This window comes from Petaurus breviceps, unplaced genomic scaffold (genome assembly GCF_028583685.1).
Source record: "Petaurus breviceps papuanus isolate PSGF00001 unplaced genomic scaffold, PetGlider_PUasm1.0 190, whole genome shotgun sequence".
Lineage (NCBI taxonomy): Eukaryota > Metazoa > Chordata > Mammalia > Diprotodontia > Petauridae > Petaurus > Petaurus breviceps.
The window spans coordinates 6,065,527-6,087,897 of record NW_027185810.1 but is presented as its reverse complement, the minus strand read 5'-3'; the positions used below and the strand labels follow the sequence as shown (position 1 = coordinate 6,087,897).

General features: G+C 35.9%; 1 protein-coding gene across 1 annotated transcript in view; it reads left to right on the top strand.

Moving 5' to 3' along the window:
• Nucleotides 1–22,371, top strand: part of NUP153 (nucleoporin 153) — an 86,544-nt gene that overhangs the window by 19,587 nt on the left and 44,586 nt on the right. The window contains exons 2-9 of the mRNA XM_069092469.1: nt 6,989–7,214; nt 14,724–14,972; nt 15,459–15,598; nt 15,678–15,806; nt 18,969–19,085; nt 19,347–19,391; nt 19,487–19,540; nt 21,996–22,142. Coding sequence (XP_068948570.1) covers nt 6,989–7,214; nt 14,724–14,972; nt 15,459–15,598; nt 15,678–15,806; nt 18,969–19,085; nt 19,347–19,391; nt 19,487–19,540; nt 21,996–22,142 — 1,107 coding nt within the window. The remainder of the gene's footprint in view (nt 1–6,988; nt 7,215–14,723; nt 14,973–15,458; nt 15,599–15,677; nt 15,807–18,968; nt 19,086–19,346; nt 19,392–19,486; nt 19,541–21,995; nt 22,143–22,371) is intronic.

Genomic DNA, 22,371 nt, shown 5'->3' with positions numbered 1-22,371 from the left:
ACCCCTCTTCTCAAATGGAGATTAGTTTCCAAACATAGTGCCTTCATTTGTCAATCACAGAGCACAATAAGGTCAAAAGTTCCCCAGCCCTGGATCACAATTGAATCTACCCCAGAGTTACATCAAGTTTAAACACAGCACTTAATACCCAAATGGAGGTCTTTTCTTCATCTTGACAGGAGGCAAGTTCTCAGCAATCTTAGTTCCTGGGGAGACAAGGCTTAGCAAGGCCATAAGATACATTGCCAGTCCCTTCATGAATTTATCCTTTGTCTGTAGAACAGTCCTAGAACCCCTGAACACATTAGCAAAGCCCTCTCCCAGGATTTCTGTAAACATACAACAAGAAAATCCTTCTTCAGGGCTTCTGAACCAACAGAAAGGCTCCCAGACCCCTGCAACAACAGCACTGTCCTTCACCAGTGGACAGTATTCATTCTGTCTGCAGGACAGTCTCCAGACCCCTGCAACAACAGCACTGTGCCTCATCAGTGGACAGTATTCACTCTGTCTGCAGGACAGTCTCAGGGCTTCTTAAACAAATGCCAGGTTCCAGGACTTCTTCAACAGGACAGTCTTTCACCAGTGGACAAATCTGGCAAAATAACATCAAAACAGACAGACAAAGTACCAGCAAAACAGCCATGTCTCCTCAGTCCTTGGCAGCTCAGGGGGTAGGTCTCAAAAGTCCAGGGCAATTCAAAGCGGCCACCAGCAATTCTTAGTCTCTCTCTCTCCAGGAGGTGCTGCTTCCAAAAAGATCTTCCGCCTCTCTCTAGTGTCTCTCCAAATCTACATCACCAGCTCCTCCCAGTTCAGGACTTTCTTTTCACATCAACAAGCCCATCCCACAGGTGGGATTAACAAACTCTGGGTTTTAACACAATCAATTTGAAAACCAAGCCAATACAGGGGAATCTTTAATTGCCATTACTATCACACTAAGGCACCTCCCAATTTAGCTAACTCCTGGTCTTGCCACTTGTTTTTTAAAGTGATCTGGGACCTAGCTTAAAGGTGTTTATTCTTCACAGGGATCAAACCTCATCCTGGGATTTTTCTTCAGATCTTCTCTGATTGTCCCAGGAGGACCCTTGTTCTACTCCTACTTTTATTTTTAAGACTTTATATTCACCTTAAGGCATTATTACACTCTTTTGTGGAGGGAAGTCTTGAGAACTTGAAATTTTATAACCTAGTCTGCCATCTTCCCAGAATCCTCTCCTGTGTGCTGTATTTTAGAACGAAGAATCTAAAATGGAGGTCATTCAGGATGGTGAATGACTAAATTTGTGGCATATGAAAATTGTTTGAAGGAGTTACCTTGCTCCTTGTCAGTACTTGAATGTCTGTCATGCAGAGGAAGGATTAGACTTGGTTCTGTTTGATCTGAGAAGGCAAAAACTAAGTCAGTGGAAGTTTGCAAAGGGTCAGATTTGCAAAGGCCTGAAGTAAGGAAAAGCTCCATAGAATTAGAGCTGTCCAAAAAAAAAACAAGCTGATTTGAGAAGTAGCAGAAGTAGTTGGTTCTTCACTGGAGGTCTCCAAGCAAAGGCTGGATCACCACTTGTATGCTGTGTTATAGAAAGGATTCTTTTTTGGGTATGGGTTAAATTAAAATTCTGTGCTTATATGATATGGTTCTCTGATTTTTCTTACATAAGTACATTGTGAGTTATGACCAGGGCCTGGCAATTTCCATCTCTTTGATTTTGGAGGAGTATACTCTTTACCTTGCCAATCTGACCTCAGTGCATTTTTCTGTCCTAGTTTAATTTCTGCCTCTTTCCTCTCCCTGGAAAATGATGATAGTACCCCTTTTCTTTCATAAGAGGGTACCTTACTCCTCTTCATCTTTATCTTAAGTGGTTGTAATCTGCCTTGGCTATGCCAAACCTTTTCTCTGTTATTAAATTATAAGGAAGGTGAGGAATTGAATAGTATGATAGTCTCATCCTGAGCTGTACAGAGAAAATGGAAGGGAAAAAAAGGCAAAGATGCCTTGATTATCATCTTCTGTCAAAGTTGAACTAATTGAAAGTTGCCACAATTGAGAGATCAAAGCAGTTCAGAAGCCATCCTAGCTAACAAGCACTTGAAGTTCTTACCAGACAGAGGGTGCCAGCAGCACAGGGTCACACTAGTTTGGGATACAAATTGTTATGTGTTAACATAATGAGAAAAATGGAAGCAGGTTTACAGACTAGCCAGACAGTCCAAACAAGTAAAACTAACACAACATTTATGAGTGAAACTTATCGAGATTGACAACAGATGTATAGATATAATATGAATGAGTTTATAATTGTCTCTAGAATGCTTTTTTTAAACTATTTTTAATGTTCATTTTTTAAAAATTTAAGAGTTTCAAGTTCTCTCTTCCTTCTAGCCCTTCCCCTGCCCATTAAGAAGGCAAGCAGCATTATATCAATTATATGTGTGAAAGCAGGCAAAGTATGTTTCCATATAAGCCATGTTGCAAAAAATTAAAAAAAGGAGGGGGAGGGTAAAATAAAGAAAATGATAAAAGTATACTTCAATTTGCCCTCAGTTCATGAGTTCTCTCTCTGGAGGTAGATAGCAATTTTCATCATAGTTTTTTTTAGAATTATCTTGGATCATTGTATTGTGAAATGCTTATTTTTTCATAAGCTCCAGAGGAACATTTTTACCCTAACATCTCAGTGCCCTTTATTTAAATCACACATATACCAAAAAAAAAAAAAAAAAAGCAGAAATGGCACTTTAGAAAATGATAATAAAATATAATATTGCTTTAAGATTTGGAAATAGTTTTTTATATATTGTCTTATTTTATCCTCATAACAAGCCTGGGAAATAAGGTGACTCAGAAAAAAAGTATCTAGACTAGACAAAAGTATGTGCTGAAGTATTATAATCTCTTAAAAGCATAGTTATAGCAGTGTGTGATTTGTCATGGGGAAGGAAAAATAAAAATAGAAAAAAAAACAGCAATATTACTAACTAAAAAAGATGATTGAGATGTCAGTACTATTGATTTCACCTACTTTCTCAAAATTTGGGAGGATGACATTTTAATGGTATCGTTGATAAAAATGAGAAGGGAATATTTTCTGATTGTTCATTTATTTTGTGTCCAACTCTTTGTGAGTTGGGGTTTTCTTGGCAAACATACTGGAGTAGTTCCATTTCCTTCTCTAGATCATTTTACATATGAAGAAACAGAGGCAAACAGGGTTAAGTGACTTGCCCATGGTCGTCACACAGCTATCAGTGTATGAGGCCAGATTTTAACTCAAGAGGATGAGTCTTCCTGACCCCAGGCCCTGCATTCTATCTGTGCCACATAGCTGCCCCACATGTTTTCTTGTACAGGTACTTAGTAGTAACAAAATTCTTAGCATAAGGACAAAATAATCTCATGTTGTACTGAAGATCATGCTGCAGTGCATTATAGTTAGGTTCAAATGTGTCATAACTCATTTAGGCCTTTGGGGGATAGGCTATTTTTATTTGGTGAAGATTTAAGGCTTTGTATGATTTGATTACAAAATAAGACTTTCTTTTTTGTTTGTTTTGGGGGGGGTTGGAGGAGGCTGAAAAGCAGGGCATTTGGGTTGTCACATGGCTAGTAAGTGTTAAGTGTCTGACCTCTGATTTGAACTCAGGTCCTCCCGACTCCAGGGCCAGTGCTCTTTTCACTGCACCATTTAGCTGCCCCATGACTAATTATTTTTTTAATATCATAGAGGAGATTTGAAAAAAAAATTTACCATTTATCAAGATATAGTTAATTATGGTTTTCAGCATTATATATTTCCTATTTTTCAAACTGCTTTTGTAGTAATTAGTTTTTAAATGTTTGGTAGAATTCATTTAAAAATGCATGTAGTTCTGAGTTTTTCTTTAGGAGTTGGTCTGTGACTTGTTCAAATATTTTTTTCTAAGATAGAGTTATTTAAATACTCTATTTCTTGTTCTTTTAATCTGGGCGTAATCCTGAAATCATGATAAACTTCACTTTATCAAGAAATTTCTACTTAAGGGTGGATACCTGTCCTTTCCCAACATATACTTCCTGCTAATTTTCCTCTGTAACAAAGGAAGACATCAATATCTCTTTTTTTTCCCCTTTAGGAATTTATTTTTGGCTATATTCAGCTCCTCTTCTTTAACTTCCCTTTTTCTTTATAGAGAAATACACCATTTTAACAATTATTTCCTAGTTCTTGGTGTGGCCTACTTTTTATAAGTAGCACTTGTTCTAATAAAATTCTTGCCATCAGAAAGGAATTTATGGAATTCTTTATATTTGACCTCTAATTAGTTTAAGTCTTACCTTTCTACAGCAGTTTTAAAATTATTTTTCTTTATTCTCATTTAACTTCTAGTTCTTTAAAATTAATTTTTTTTTAAATTCCAAATTTAAACCACACAAGAGCTTTTCCATATATACAACATACAAGAAAATTGTTTATAAAACTATGAATCTCCATCTGGTATACTATAATCCATTTTTATACTATTTTTACCACCTCTTTAATTTACTAGCCCCTTCTTACAATGTGAGAAGTATACTTATTTCTTCAGAATTAATCCTCTTTCAAAGGTTAATGCTATATACTAACATACTATGACAAATAGTTTCTTAAATTTGACTGTTTTTGTTTAGTCTTTTTTAATTAGAAGCTCTTATGGAAAGTAGGAAAATGTTGTGTACTATATGTAAGGGAGTATGGCTTCATAATAGAACATGTTTTATCTTCATCATGGTTTTCTTAAAAGGTAATTAGCACATTGGAAAGAAGACTTGAATCCTTGCTCTTCCACTTACTCACTATGTGATTTGGGCTCTTTGAGACCCAGCTGCATGTAGACAGTTCCTAAACAAAATATCTAGCCAAGGTCTCTCTGCTCAATTATGTTTTTATATTTCAACAAGTTCAGAATGGAACTAATTATGTTTCCTTTAAAACCCATCCCACCTTTCCCTATTCTCTTGAAACACCATTCTTCCAGTTGTGCTGGTTTCAGCCCTGACTTGTTATTCTCTCACCTTCTCCACTTTGAGATTCAATCAGTTGGTTTGTCTTGTCAGTTCCATCTTAAAAACTTTTTTTGCATGTGTCCCCTTTCCTCTACTCATATAATATCTACCCTGCCTGCTTTAGGCATCATCATCTCTTCACTGCTTTCCAGTTCATTCTCTATATAATTGCCAAATTGATATTCCTAAAGCACAAATCTAACTTTGTCTCTCCCTTCTCCCTTTATCTACTCTACCTGCTTCTCTCTGAATGAGAGAATGAGCATGTATACACATGTATGAGCATGTATGAGCATGCATACACAATCTCAAACCTCATCATTGGCCTCCTTGACTTCTAGGATAAAGTACAAACTTCTTAGCCTGGCTTTTGAAACCCCTCTACAGTCTAGGGGCAGCTAGGTGGCACGTGGACAGAGTGTCTTGTCTGGAATCGGGAATGCTCATTTTCCTGAGTTCAGATCTTTGGGCATTTACTCTGTGATCCTGGCAAATCATTTAGCCCTATTTGTCTCACTTTCCTCATCTATAAAATGCTTTAGAAAAGGAGATGGCAAAGCACTCCAGTATCTTTGCCAAGAAAATCCCAATTGGGATCATGAAGAATCAGACATGACTGAAACAGATGAACAACAACTACAGTCTAGGTTCCCCTGTACATTTCCAGTCACTTAAATATTAAAGATCTTTCCCTTGCTCCATTCTATTCAAATTGGCCTGTTAGCTGTCCCTAATTCATGACTGATACTCTATCTCTGGCCTTTATGTCTTCTTACTATTGATTTCATGTCTGAGATACACTGTCTCTTCACCTGCTTTGTTGAATCCCTAGGCTTTCTTCAAAGCACAACTCGGGTTCTGCCTCTTACATTAAGCCCTTTCTGAGCCCTTATATTTACTTACACATATGTAGGATGTGCCTAGTAGAATGTGAGCTTCTTGGTGTCAAGGATGCTTTGATTTTTTTTCTTTGTATCCCTAATACAAAGCCTTACACTTTGCAAATAATAGCTGCTTAATAAATGTTTGTGGAATTAAATCTTTAAATTCGGAATAATATGCTCTGTCCTATTTCATACTGTTGTTTTGAGAATCTGAACTTTGCTTAATGCATAGCACAGTCCTTGGTACCTCGTAGAAATTTAGTACATTTTTAGTGATGGTTATTATATATAGCTAAGACCCAGAAATTGTTGATTTTATATGACAATTTGAGTTGATTTTAAAGTACTTTTAAAAACTGAGTTTTTAAAAATTGCATAAGATTAACAAAGTACTCAGTAGTGATCATATTAAGGAATCTAATTTTTCATCAGTAGCTTCTTGTTGTATGTCAGTATTATGATCTATTGAGTGTTGCTATTTTTGAAAAAATTAAGTTTAAACAGGTAGTGGCAATGCAATATTTACAGCACCCATGAGCATGATAAAGACGGTGACTATAAATATTCCTGCATGGCGCTGGATCACAGTATAACAAATTCTCCATCTAGAGGACAGAAACAGCACTTATTTAGACACCAGAAAACAAAATCCCAAAACCAGTAAGCCAATTCCATTGTAGTAGCAAAGAAATTAATAAACCATAACAACACAGATAGCCACAGCATCCTTTAGCCTTTCCACAAACCAACACAAGATCCATATTTACTCACAAAGGTATCTGACTCTTTGCCTGAGCATCCTCTCCCCAAACCAGCTTCTCTAGCTCTGACTCCCAGCTTCCTGTGGTGTCTGCTCTGCAAGCTCCTCCCATCACAGACTATATGTGATTACATTCAGCCTATTGGGGACAGAGTTTACTTACTTTCAAAGCCAGAAGGTCTTCAAATTCCCCACTAGACCTATTAAAGGGCAGGAAAGATCTTCAAATTCCCATTACAAAACATATCTTAAATAGCTTTTGATATTGGTAAACAGCAGTTTTTTTGTTTGTTTTTTTGTTTTTACCTCCAACAGGGGATCCTTAGTAGAGTTACAGAATCTGTTAAGAACATCGTCCCAGCATGGCTACAGAAGTATTTCATCAAGAATGAAACGGCTTATGTACATTCAGATGACAACAGGGAATCAAGTCATTGGCAAGAGAATACACAAAATGATCATCTTTTATATACAGATGAGGAAAACCCAATTATTAATGATGGGAGGATCACTCCTGACCAGACAGTCAGTAATGCAGAAGGTAAGTAGAAAGATGAATTATTAGTGCTATACTTCCACTTGTTTTGACTTGAAGATCCTTTTTTTAACCTAATTATTGTTAAAATCTAACCACGTAATTATTAAATGAATGGTATCTAAGGAAAAATGAGTTATAAATAATATATGTTCTGGTATTGTGACTTCATGGGTCCTTTTTTATTTGGGTTGTTTTATGGAAAATTTTATATTTCTTCCTTGGTGGAATGGTATTTATTTCTTTTTTGGTCATTTTAAAATTTTTATTCATTTTTTTATGGTCACAATTAGAAGAGTAATAAAATACATACTTTTGGAATTTTAGCTTGAAAGCTCTAACTATATAAATGCAGTCAGTTGGCTACAATAATAAGCATTATTTTCTGTTCATTTTTGGATGTTCAGTGGTGTGGATTCCTCTAAAAGTTTGAAAAAGGCCAGAGTGAATAGAACTAATCTCCTTGTAAGAGAAGAAATGTTAAATCTAACCTTTTCTTAAGTAATATTAATTCACTTCACAGTTTTTTGAGTATTCTTTTATCCTTACTGGAAATAGCAGAATAAATTTTATACTGTACTTAATGAAAACTACTTTCATGCCATGAATGAAAACTTGCTAAAATAGAACAGTTACCTTGCCATCCCAAGATTTTATAAGGTAAAAATTTGCAATCTAACTTTACATATCTGAGCTTAACTAAAAAACATCTATAATAAAGGCAATCACATACCATCAAAACAAAAGCTCCCATAGGTTCATTTATTAGCTCTACTCAGATGAATCCTAGATAAATATATCCCATCAAAGTATCTTTCCAGTCCTACATCATGAGCTGCTCTTTTGATATCTCCTTATGTCTGTTGACATCCCAAGCTTACCATATCCAAAACAAAGTTTTTTATCTTTCTCCCAAAATTCACCCATTTCTTATACTTCTCTTATTTCTGTTGAGAATATCACCAACTTGCTAGTGACATCAGTTTGAAAACTTAGAATAATCCTTGACTTCTCATTCTCTCACCATTCTTAGATAGTCAAATTGCCATCACAATATGTCTCACATATGCCCTCTTTTAACTCACTGCCACTATCCTAGTTCAGGCTTCACTATCTCTCTCCTCCACTATTGTAATATTTTCTTAATGGTGCCCCTTCCTCTAGTCTCTCTTCTCCATTCTAACCTCCACACATTTGTTAAAAGTGATTATTTCTCAAGCATGAGTCTGACCACTTTCTGGCTCATCTTGACTCTACCGATTGCCCCTTCACTTTCAAAATCCATATCCAATACTTTTTAATTATTATACCATTTTAGTCAGGAAATGGGAATGGAAAGGAATGGTCATATTGAGGACTATTGTAGAGGTCGAATCTTTAGCATTTGGGAAACAACTGGATATGTGGGCTAAGAAAGAAGGGAGAGGCAAAGATGACTCAGGTTACTGAGAGAATGATGGTGCTGTCAATAAAAATAAAGATGTTAGGGATGAGGGTATTACAAGTTCAGTTTTGTAAGTGTTGAACCTCTGGTAATATGAAGGGGATATATAGGTGGAGTTATCTAGCAGTTGGAAATATGGGATGAAAGCTCTGAGATGAAGTTTTGAACATTTCCTCAGGTGCTGTACCTCCACATAGTTGTTCCTGATTTGTCTTCTCAGTTAAAAGTGAGCTCTTCCTTCTTAACATTTCTTATAGCATGTTGCCTGGGTTCCTCCTTTGCTCTTACTCATTCTTCCTTGTATTATATTTATTTGTGTACCTGGCCATGTTGAGAGGTAGTGGCTAAAATGCTGGCCTTGAAGCCAGGACCCAGAACTTCTGATATGTAATAATTTCTCTGTGTAGACAAGTAATTTAATCCTTCAAAGCCTCAGTTTTCTTTATCTGTAAAATTGGGCCAATAAATACTTTTCACAAGATTATAAAGAATGTGTTTTTCAAACTATAAAGTGTTACATGAATATGACTTCTTATCATGTTGTATTCCCTCTCTGACAGTATGAATTCTTTCACAAAGATTGTCTTTCACACAGTGGCAGAATATCATTAAGTTGCTTGTTGAAGCAAATATAAGCATTTTATCATTATTTAAAATATTTTGAATTGGAAAACAACTGTGATATCACTTCATCAAGCTATCCCTGATTTTCTTCCCTCTGATAGCCAGAAGCAATTTCTCTTTATTACCTCATATCATTTTGCTTTAATCCCTCCTATACATCTCCTATGTCTATTTTTGTATTATAGGTACTCAAGTATATCTTATCTCTCCTATGATTATAAATTGCTTATGAGCAGGGATTTTGTCTATTTTTGTATCTCCTTCACCAAGCACAGGCCTTTGTATTTTGTTCTCTCAAATCACTTATGCTATCCCTTCTTCTCTTTTAAGTGTATATCTCCTCCCCTTCATAGCCAAACACCTAGAAAATGCCCTTTAAACTTATTGCATCCAGTTTCTCACCTCCACTTCAGTTCTTACCACTTTGCAATCTGGCATCCTTGATTGGACAGTCTCTTAATTTGCTAAATCAGTTGACTCTTTTCTAGCATTTATTCCTAACGTTTTACATTGTTGATCACTCCTTTCTTCTAGATATTGTTATCTCTGATTTTTCTGACATTTTTTTTTTTTTTTTTTTTTTGCTTTTTGGAGGGGAGAGGCAGGACAGTTGGGATTAAATGACTTGCCCAAGGTCACACTGCTAGTAAGTGTTACATGTCTTGAAGCTGGATTTGAACTCAGGTCCTCCTGACTCCAGGGCCGGTGCTCTTCACTGAGCCACCTAGCTGCCCCAACATTGCTATTTTCTAGTTCTTATCTTGCCTTTTAGCCTTGACTTCTTTCCTCACCTGCTTTATTTATCCATGAGTTAAATTGGATATTGCCCAGGGCTTTGTTTTCTTTGTACTCTTTCTCTGTGGTCTCCTTAGAGGTCCTGTGGGTTCAGTTATTTGTAAGTGGATGATTCTTATACATACTCACAGAACCTGGAACTTGAGAGGGAAAAGGTAGAGACATACATAGATAGTCTCAAAGTATTTCCTTCAGTTTATATTACTATTAGTTTCTTGCTGACTATATGATTGTGGATAGACCCTCAAATTAATTCAAAGTAACAGGTAGCATGGCTTAGAGAGGCAGTTTGATATAGAGAGCAATGAACTTGGAGCATTGAAGATGTGAAATCAGGTTCTGGCTTTGACTTTTAGTAGTTTTGTGAATACAGGCAAGTCACTTAATTTCTTCAGCCATTCATGATCCCATATGCAAAATGTGAGGGTTAAACTAGATGGTCTCTTACGCTACTTTCAGCCCCCCCAAAACACACAAATACACACACACACACACGATGGTTATCTTATAATTGTCTTAAACTCAGTATGTCCAACTAAAACCAAGTTTATTATATTTTTCCCGAAACTGATCTTTCTCACCTAATTTCCTATTTTTTTTTTAAGCATTTGGGGTTAAGTAACTTGCCCAAGGTTACACAGCCAGTTATTTTGTGTGGGTGTTAAGTATCTGAGGCCAGAATCGATCCCTGGTCCTCCCAACTCCAGGGCCGGTGCTCTTACTCACTGCACCACCTAGCCACCCCATTACCTATTTCTTTTGAAGCACCACCATTCTTCCTTAAGGTGTGTAATTTTAGAATCATCCTCAACTCTTCCCTCTTCCATATGTAGTCAGTTGTCAATTATTGTTACTTCTTCCACTATTCTTCTTCTTGCCCTTATCCCTTTCTGTCTGCTCATATGGCCACTACTGTAGTATAATTCTTTATTACCTCTTACCTAGACTACTGTAATAGTCTCTCTGTCTCAAGTCTCTCCACTCTTCATCCTCCACACATTTTGTCAAAGTGATATTCCTAATGTACAAGTCTGACCATTCCTTTTTTATTAAAAGATCTCGTACCTTTGTAGATTTTTAAAAAGCATTATTTTTTTTCTTTTAAATTGCATTTTATGTTTATTTTTAGTTTACATTCTTCATTTCCACAAGATTTTGAGTTACAAGTTTTCTCACAATCTTTCCCCTACCCACCACCCCAAAACAGTGATCTTACTGTATACCCCTTGCCCTAATCTGTTCTCTGTTATATCCTTCCAGCCCCGCTCCAACTTTCTGGTAGGGCAAGATGATCTCCATACCCCAGTGCCTGTATATCTTTATTTCCCAGTTGCATGTAAAAAATATTAATAATAATTTTCTTAAAACATTTGATTTTAAAACTTTGAATTCCAGATGGTTTCCCTTCCTCCCTCATCACCCACCCAGTAATTACTGGGAAGATAAGCGATTCAATATAGGTTGTACATGTGTAGTTATGTAAAACATTGCCATAGTGAATATATTGTGAAAGACTGACCATATTTCCCTCCATCCTATCTCACCCTCCATTTGTTCTATTCTCTACTTTGACCCTGTCCCTTTTCAAAAGTGTGTAATTCTCACTACCCTCCCCCCCCCCCAACCTGCCCCCTTCCCTCCATCATTCCCCCTCTCATCCCCTTACTCCCTACTCTCCTGTGGGGCAAGATACCCATTTTGGTATGTATGTCATTCCCTCCCTAAGCCAAATTCCATGACAGTAAGGTTCACTCATTCTCTTTTGTCTTCCTGTTCTTCTCCTCCATTGTAACAGTTATCCGTTACCTCTTCTATATGAGATAATTTACCCCATTCTGTCCCTCCCCATCTCCTCTCATTATATTCCTCTCTCACCCCTGAATTTTACCTTTTAAATATCATTCCTTCCTATTCAATTGATGCTGTGCCCTGTCTTTGTATACCTGTACACATATATACACACTCACATATGTATTCATATACACATATACCCTCCTATATAGACATATATATGTGTGTATACATATATATATATTTATATACACTTATATTCCCTTCAACTCTCCTCATACTGAGAAGTTTCATGTTACAATTATAATTTTTCCACATAGGCATGTAAGTAGTTCAACTTTGATAAGTTCCTTATGATTTCTTTTCCCTGTTTACCTTCTCATGCTTCTCTTGCTTCCTTGTATTTGAATATCAAGCTTTCCATTCAATTCTGTTTTTTTCATCAAGAATGCGTGAAGATCCTCTGTTTCAATGAATGGCCATATTTTCCCCTGAAACATGATACTCAGTTTTGCTGGGTAGGTGATTCTTGGTTTTAATCCCAGCTCCTTTGACCTCTGGAATATCATATTCCAAGCCCTTCAATCCCTCAGTGTAGAAGCTGCTAGAGCCTGTGTTATCCTGATTGTGTTTCCACAATATTCAAATTGTTTCTTCTTGGCTGCTTGTAATATTTTCTCCTTGATCTGGGAACTCTAGAACCTGACTCTGATATTCCTAGGTGTTTTCTTTTGGGGATCTTTTTCAAGAGGTGATGGGTGGATTCTTTCAATTTCTATTTTGTCCTCTGGTTCTAAAATATCAGGGTAATTTTCCTTGAGAATTTCTTGAAGGATGATATCTAGATTCTTTTTTTTTTTGATCATGGCTTTCAGGTAGTCCAATAATTTTTAAATTCTTTCTCATGGTTCTATTTTCCAGGTCAGTGTTTTTTCCGGTGAGATATTTCACATCACCTTCTATTTTTTCATTTGTTTGCATCTGTTTAATAGTATCTTGATTTCTCATAAAGTCACTAGCTTCTATTTGCTCCAATCTAATTCTGAAGCAATGATTCTCCCCATTGAGCTTTTGAGATTCTTTTTCCATCTGGCAAATTTGGGTTTTTAAGGCATTCTCCTCATTCGCTTTTTGGGCTTCGTCATTTGAGTTAATCTATTTTTTAAGGTGTTATTTTTTTCAGTCAGGTTGTTGACTCTCTTTTCATGATTTTCTTGCATCATTCTCATTTCTCTTACCAATTTTTCTTCCATTTCTCTTACTTGATTTTCAAAATCCTTCTTGAGCGCCTCTATGGCCTGTAACCAGTTCAGATTTTTTTGGATGCCTTTGGTGCAGAAGTTCTGACTTTGTTGTCTTCCTGCCGTTCCATGCTTTGATCCTTTTTGTCCCCAAAAAAGGAATCTAAAATTGAATTGCTGTGCTTGTTTTGCTTCCTTTGATTGCTCATGTTGCCACTCAATTACTTGACTTTTGAGCTCTTTGCCACAGTAAAGCTCTGCTTCCAGAGGGGAGAACTTTGTCCCAAATCACTAGGGTTTTTCCAGCTGCCAGAGCTATTAGGAGGGCACCATCATACTGCCCCCACATGCTCTGACTGGCTCACTAGTCACACACCTTAGGACCACTACCCAAGTCTGTGATCCAGATCCAGGAAGGTTAAAGCAAGTGCCATTATCCTCTGAAAGGTCACTTGGCCCCACTTCGATCTGCAGACCGGCAGCTCTGAAGTAGCCATGTGGAGGCGGCTGCAGGGTTGCCGAGCTTCCGCCTCTTCTCGCTCCAGGGGCAGAGGCCAGACCATGCCTTCATTCCCCCCAGTTCTAACAGAGTTTTACACTGACCTTTTACTTTTTCTGCGATATTTATGGGTTGATATTTCTGGAAACTGCCACAGCTGCTGGTGATCCATTCTCCTGAAGTCCTCTCCAGCTTCTGCTGGTCCGGCTGCCCTGAGACTAAAATCCATAGTCTCAGCTGGGGCTGGGCTCCCAGCGTGCTGGCATGGACCCTGCCTACCTGGCTGCCTTCAGCAGGAGAGTTGTTTCTCTCTGTCGCTTTGTGGGTTCTGCAACTATAAAATTTGTTTAGAGTCATATTTTATAGGTATTTGAGATGGTTATGGGAGGAGCTCACGGAGTTTTCCTGCTTCTATGCCACTATCTTGGCTCTGCCCTGACCATTTCTTTCTGTTCATAAAACCTTAATAACTTTCTGTTTCTTTTAAGATCAAATACACTTTACAATCTGCTCCAGTACATCTTTTCAGATATATTTTTTATAATATTTTTATGCATTCCTCATATTAACCAAATGACATGTCTGCTGTTATTTCCCTCCTCTGTGCCTTTACATGGGATATCCCTCATTCTAGTGATGCTTTTTTTCACCTTGAGGCCTCTTGTTCCTAGCTATACTGAAGGATCTGTTTTTATTGATTCCCTCCTAACCTCCAATAGTTACTAGTGTCCTCTGTTACTCTATATATAGTTTGCATTGTTATCTTTGTACCTGTTGTGTCATTGTGTTCTATGTCCTGTCCTTTTCACCCCCATCTAGTAAAATGTATTTTTTGTCTCTCTATTCCTAAAACACAGCACAGTATGTAATAGGCACTAAACAAATATATGTTGAACTGGATTATACATAATAAATAACCAATATTGGTTGAATGAATGTAGGAAAAGACATTCATAGTTGATTGGAATCTCAAACCAATAAGGCAGAGATGAAATTTGAGTAACTTGAAGTGTTCAAAAATTAGTCCTGTAGGTACCATCTGATAATATATGACATATATTAGTATATGATCGTGTTTTTGTCATATTGCATATTCATTATATTGATGGTTTCCCTTTAAGGACCTTCAACAAGTAGATCTGCTTTAAATTATCCGGATGTTTTAACAAGGCCTTCTCTTCATCGGAGTCACTTGAATTTCTCCATGTTGGAATCCCCAACATTACATTGTCAGCCATCTACATCCTCGACATTCCCAATTGGTAGTTCTGGGTTCTCATTTGTAAAAGAAATTAAAGATTCTACCTCTCAGCATGATGATGATAACATCTCAACTACCAGTGGCTTTTCTTCAAGAGCTTCTGATAAAGGTAATCTTTTGCTGTAAGTACTGTAGTAGATTTCATAGGAATCAAAGATTTAGACCAGGAAAGGACCCCAGAGGCCATCTAGTCTAACCTTCTCATTTTATAAATCTGGAAACTGAGGCACAGAGAGGTTAGGTAACTCACTCAAGGTTGTACAAGTAATATCAAAAATAGAATTTCAACTTAGCTTCTCTTGACTCTAGAGTGAGTGCTTTTTCTTTTTATCATGTTGCTTCCCATTTAAATGGTATAGTCTAGTAACCATCTAAACTGAGCTTTCTCCTTAAATGGAGGTTTGGAGTTCATGGCCCCACCCTCTGATTGGAGAAACTTAGATAAGGTGGTGGACCAGTGTTGATGATATCTTAAAGGATAATGGAGTCATCCTAGTAATGAGATTCTTGGGCCATGGTGGAGAAAGTCCCAAAGCAGTGTAGGCAGGGAAGAAATGAGCATATATTCATAAGTATGTTTTTTTTTACTTTTCAGATATAGCTGTTTCAAAGAACACTTCAGGGCCACCTCTGTGGTCCCCCGAAGCTGAACGTTCTCATTCACTCTCACAGCATACTGCCACCAGCTCAAAGAAACCAGCATTCAACTTGTCTGCCTTTGGAACACTTTCCCCTGTGAGTCCCAAATAATATGTATTTAATCACGCTAGTTTTGTGGCTCTTGCTTATGGTCTGTCATTATTTTTCACTGCAGTCACTTGGAAATTCTTCAGTCCTTAAAACAAGCCAGCTTGGGGATTCTCCTTTTTACCCTGGTAAAACAACTTACGGTGGTGCAGCAGCAGCTGTTAGACAGTCTAAAATACGAAGTACACCTTATCAGGTAAAAAAAAAAAAGTAATGGCTTGTGATTTGAAAAAAGACTTTGTGGTAATTTGTTTTTAAGAAATCTCAAAGGATAAATCAGAAGTGACTATTTTTCTTTAATGCTTCATCTGTGATTCAGAAAAGACATTTAATGTGAAAGATAACAGGTTTTACATGACCTTTTTGTGGATTTTTTTTTGTAGTAACTCATTGCTTGTGTTTGAACCACTTCCTCCCTCTATTATTATTTTTGAAAATAGTTTGATCAACATAATTAAACTACATGCATCATCATTTTGATTTTACCTTTTAACATTTCTTTGAATTTTTGAATTAGAAAATTTATTTTCTGTCTACAGATTTATTTTTTAAACATAAAAATAGTTTATAGATAGTGATTGGAAGATTTCAGAATCAAAGCAAAAAAGGGTATTTGCTAATTTACTCTTTAAATTTTTTTTTATATAGAATTAATTACTGTTCTCTGATTAGATCTAGTTCCTAAATCTTTTTGTGTGCTTTTTGGAGGGCAGTTCAGGTTAAGTGACTTGCCCAAGGTCACATGGCTAGTTTTTGTGTTAAGTGTCTGAGGCTGGATTTGAACTCAGGTCCTCCTGACTCTAGGGCCGGTGCTCTATTCATTGCGCCACATAGCTGCTCTTAGTTCCTAAATCTTTAGCAGTTACCAGGCCCTTCTCCCTTTTTTTTTTTTACAGAGGGAGAAACTGAACCAGAAATGTTAAAGGCAAGATTATATAATTTGTAAGTGGGAAAACAAGGATTCGAACCCTAGTACTTTGCCTCTAGATCCATTGTTGTTTGTTTGTTTTTTTAACATCACTTAGATGAAGCCTATAAGTTCTGTAGTTGTCCACTGAATTTTTACAAAGCTTATACACTAGTAGCAAATTTTATTTTTGTATACCTTTGCATTTTAAGAAGTCAACATGTGTTAATGAAATATATAAATGTTTAAGACTAGAATATTGTTAACAAATTATTAACAAGTTAATCTTGTTGTTTTAACAGTACAGTGAGGACAGAATAATGTTGTCTTTTATTTTTTTTAAACTTGTTATCTCCAAGCATCTATCATAGATCATATGATCATAGAATCAAAATAAATTCTTCATAATAATTGAAGAAACTACTTTTGAGATTGTAGATATTAAAATTTTCACATTGGCAAAACCCACAAATAAGCTGATGAATGCATGATATCTGGTTAGAAAAATAATTCTTTTTAAAAGTAATTATGACTTTTAAAAAATGTTTCTGTGAGCTGTTTGTAAATTATTTAAGAATGGGCTATGTTTACATTGTCTGCTTTAATGTTGTTACTCATTACTGAATAGAGAAGAACAGGGTCAGCTAAGCTGTGTTGTTTTTATGGTAGCAACATGACTATTGGAATGTAATCCACACTTGTACAGAAGTGATCATTAGAATTTATAAACCCAGCAGGATTTCTTGTGGTCTGTTGAGGCCAGGTGTTTCAGTTCTTTTATTTTTATTTTTTTTTGTTTCAATTCTTTTAATGTTTATTTCCCAAACTGTAATGCAAGAAGTCTTTATATAAAGAAAATATACATAAAAACAACCTCAGTGTTCCAAAGGTCTTGGATTTCATTGTGTGCATGTGTTACTTCTGTAACACAGTTTGCATCCCCTCTAAACTACATAGTTCTTTGAGAGTTTCTCAAAGTAATCTTATTACTGAGGAGCTTCTCTAAATTTAGTTGAGTCCTTGCCCAGCCCATTACTAGGTCATTTGTAAAGCCTTTCCAGCTTGATAGAACTTGCCAGAGCTTGTACTTTGTATACATTTTGAATACCTACCATCACTTCCCTGCTATAATGATATTTAAATGTCTTTATTGACCTTATTTTTTATTATAATTGTAGGAACTCATTTGATATGCTAAAACTTATGGTGCCAACAGAGTATTTCACATGATGGTAGTTTTTAAAGCTTTATCAGTCAGGTTCCATTAGATACTAAAGATTTCTTAATTTGTCTATATTGGAATTTCATTGTAACTAGAAAATTAACTAGCCCAGAACTTCATATTTGGTGTAACAGTGCAGTTTTCTTTAAATTGTTCTTGTACCTGAATTAAGTTATAGGAAAAATAATTCATAGGAAAAGGCATATAGATATAAATAGTGTGTGTGTGTGTGTGTAACCCTAAAAATATATAAATAACTCCATGGAGTGTCAGAAAATATTAAGACCCCAGAATATTCTAATTAGTGCACAGTGCTTAGTATCCTAGATTTGCAGTATACTGTGCTAATATATTATTCCATGCTGTGATATTCTGTGTGTTACCAAGTCTTCTTGTTTCTGCAGCATCTTTCCTATGTGTATCCTGGTGCAGGCTTTCATCAACTTGGATGCCTGTCTATTGCAATCCTCTTTTTGGTTGGTTTCTCTTTTAAGTCTCTTCCCACTCTTATCTGTCTGCCACTCATTTATCAAAGTAAATTTTTTTCTAAACCATAGTGATTAAATTACTTTTCTAATTCAACAAATTTCAGTAATTCCTTATTATCTCCAGGACGAAATGTAGAATAATTTATACTTTATTCTTCTACGTTATGATCCAGTCACACCGGCCTTCTTACCTTTCCTTATACTTGATACTCCATCTCTCAGCTCCTTGCTCTCTAACTGGCAGTTACCTGTACCTGGCATGCTTTCCCTCCTTACCTCCCCGCCCTGGATTCCTTCAAGACTCAGCTCAAACTTAACTTCTACAGGAGATTTTTCCCTCTCTCACCCCACTTGCTGGTTCTTTTCCTATGAGATTATCTTCCATCTGTTCTATATATTTTGTACCTAAATACATACACATAAATGTATATGTATAGACATAGACACTTACATTGGTATATTGTCTTCCCATTTAAACGTGAGCTTCTCTTAAGGACAAGGACCAAGGTTTGTTTGCCTCTTTTGGGGGGGGGGGTACTCCTTGTGCTTATCACACAGTACCTGGCACTTAGTAAGAGCTTGTGTGTATGTGAGGGCATATAAAAACCTTTTTTTTTTTTTGAGTCCTTATTTTACTTTGGGGACATTTCAACTCTATAAGTAGTTTTAACCATCTACTTTTCATAAAATATGTACTCTGAAGTTTGCATTCCAACAAGTGATACAGGATTTTCTTTACAGGCACCAGTCAGAAGACAGATGAAAGCCAAGCAAGTTAATTCACAATCCTATGGAGTAACTAGTTCAACAGCCCGGCGAATATTACAGTCTTTGGAGAAGATGTCAAGCCCTCTAGCGGTAAATAATTTCTCTTCTATTCAAATGCAAGTTGTTTTTGTTGTTGTTTTTTCAGGGCGAAGAACAAGGCAGTTGGGGTTAAGTGACTTACCCAAGGTCACACAGCTAGTAAGTGTGTCAAGTGTCTGAGGCCAGGTTTGAACTCAGGTCTTCCTGACTCCAGAGCCTGTGCTCTATTCACTGTGTGCCCCAATAATTTTTTTTTTTAATCAAAATATCTGAACTTTTTGGGGAAACATTGTCTTCAACTTTGTTTAACAGGATGCAAAACGGATCCCATCTGCTATTTCTTCTCCAGTATCTTCTGTAAGTTGAGTTGGCTCAAAATTATTGTTTTTTTATTAGCAAGAAAAAAACATTTCAGAGGAATTTCCCATACTTAATAGTGTCTTGTTTTTCAGCCCCTGGATAGGAGTGTGTTAGACCTCACAGATATTCAGGGTAAAAGGAAAAAGGTAAGACTTTTTTTTAGCAGCGGCAAGTGATAATAGCTATGCATAATTAGAGTGTAAGAAGTTGATACATTATTACTTAGAATACTAAGAAGAAATTTTAATCATCCTGTAGTGTTGAATTGCATGTCTAGAATACTTTTCATACAGGCTAAGCCACATACTTCAGTTTAAAGTTTTTAAATGTATAGACTTTGTTGCAGTGTTTGTGCAGAGCAGGTTCTCATAACTACTTTTGGCACTTGTTTGGGAAGTATGAAGGGGAGAGCTTTATTTTCTTTTGAAAGAAAATTGGAGCAAGCAAAATTTGGGAAACTTCAGTAATTAGGTCTGGTAAACTTTATACCTCAATCAGAGTAAGAACTATTCCTGTGAACTTTAGCCATGTAATAAGTTTCTTTGGTTTCTGTAAAAAATTACTTTATATACCCCTTTGGAAACTTATCTTCCATATTTGTTTTTATAAGGCTGACTTAACCACAAATTGAATATGACATATACCTTGATATTGTTCGCTATAACAAATTGGGTCAAATTCTGTTAATTATGTAGAACAGTATCATGAAACAGGTAAATCCTAGAAAGCTAGGCAATCAAAGTAAAACAACAAACCTTTATTCCCTCTGTTAGAAACCTTATATAAGTTAGGAGGGACTGATTGGCAAGGTTAATGACCACCAGCTTTCGAAATTCTTCAGAACAATTTAAAATTATACCATTTCACCCAAAGATAATTGGACAATGCCATCATGATGCTGATGTATTTTTTTTTTTTTGAGAACAAGCCAACATTATGTATTCTCTCTTTCTTCCTTCCCCATGGTGCTACTACTTATTTGAATTAAATTTGTGAGTACAAACTGTGTGCCAATTAATAGGTTATTTCTAGCATTTAGTATAATGCTTGGCATACAGGCACATCCTTAATAAACATTTTATTAACTGACTTGACTGCTTATGTAGAGAGATACAAGAAAAAGAACATCAAATTTGGAGTTAGAAGAGCTGGGTTCAAATACTACTACCTCTATGAAAATTAATCTCAATTTTTTTTCATTAAAAAAATATCTAATTTTTTTTCTATTAAAGGCAATTTTTTTCCCTCTCACCTTTTTTCTTTCAATTGAGAAGGTTGTGCTAAATGATCTTTACAAACTTTCATCTGGAATAAAATTTAGAGTTTCTTGTGAAAGAGTTGGTCCTCAAAAGTTTTTGGCAGCTATCTAGAACTTACCTCAAGAGTTACTTGAATGAAGTAAGACACGCTTGCTTCATTGAACAAATAATGAAATAATTAATATGATGAAATTTTGACACGATGTGGGGACTGCCCTCAATAAAATTTTTATGTGGGTACAATATCTGCTGGTTAAAGATGTTTCCCTTTACATTCTTTTAGTTCAATATTTCAAGAGTAAACTGTAGTGTAGAGCAATGGTGTCAAATTTGAATAGAAATGGGTCCACTAAACAGTTCCTATGGGCTACATAGTAACTTTAAAAACCACACATCAACATTATAATTTTTGTATTTTTATTTATTTTATTAAATATTTCCCAGTGATATTTTAATCTCATTTGGGATTGGGCTGCTCTTGGGTGCAATGGGCAGTGGGTTTGATATCTCTGGTGTAGAGGACCTCATTGAGTTAGTCACACTTGTGGTGAGAACTTTGCCAAGATGTTACCCTGAAAACTAGTGCTGTTTACAGCTGTTGCTGAGTGAAAGAAGTCTATTCATAATATTGCAGTCTTTGGACAGCAGGGGAAGTTGTTGGCTGTGGTAATCTTAAATCAACACAGTGTTTTTTCTATCCTTTAGTATTGGAAGTAAGAGTGTTAATAGCACTCTTGTGTACTTTAGATAAAGCTCATTCCCACAATCTGTATGCTAAAATAATTGTCATATTTGTATTTTTTATATTGTCATTTTATGGTATGAATTTACTAGTGAGAAATTCTTTTAGTTAGATAAATTGATTGCCTCAAGTTTATTTTCACTATCCAGTTTGCATGTGGGACTCTTCTGAAGTTTTAGGGACAATGAATATCGATTAATCTGGGCATAGATGAAATAGAAGTCAATTGGACATGTGTAACATACAAAAACTAAAACCCATTTGTGATAATTTAAAACATTCTTTAATTGACCTAGAAGTATGATTTTGACTGTGTATCTAGTTAGCCTGACTATAATTCCATCTGTTTGGGGTATATAGAAAGGGAGTCATTAAACTTAAAAGTATCAGTTGCCCCACAATTAGAATCTTAAATTTCAGATTATGAATTATTACCCACCTTGACTATGATTATCAATCTTCTTTTTCAGCATTCTTTACTGTTGATATGTGTCTATGATAAACTATGTTTAGAGATCATACTATGCTGATAGTCTGATAAAGTTGATCCTAAATAAGTGAAAATATGAGTCATACTTATGATTCCTGCTTCCTTTTAAGGTGGAACCCCACTATCCTCCTGTTCAAAGACTCATGACCCCAAAGCCAATTTCTATAGCAACCAATCGGTCAGTGTATTTTAAACCATCTTTAACTCCATCTGCTGAAGCACGAAAGACTAATCAGAGAATAGATAAAAAGCACAATGTAAGTTTGCTCTGAATTTTTACTTGTCTCTAGTATTTTTGTTGTTATGGGCAGTTTGAGTGTTTAGTTATTGTAAAGATAATAATAAGTGCAAATACTGTACTAATGGAATGTTATGCTGTGAAATAAGCAAGAAATATGCTATGACTATCTTTAATAATTTAACCTATTTGTGCTGTTTAGTTGACTCCCTTTTTATTCAAGTGAATATCAATATATATTACACTTA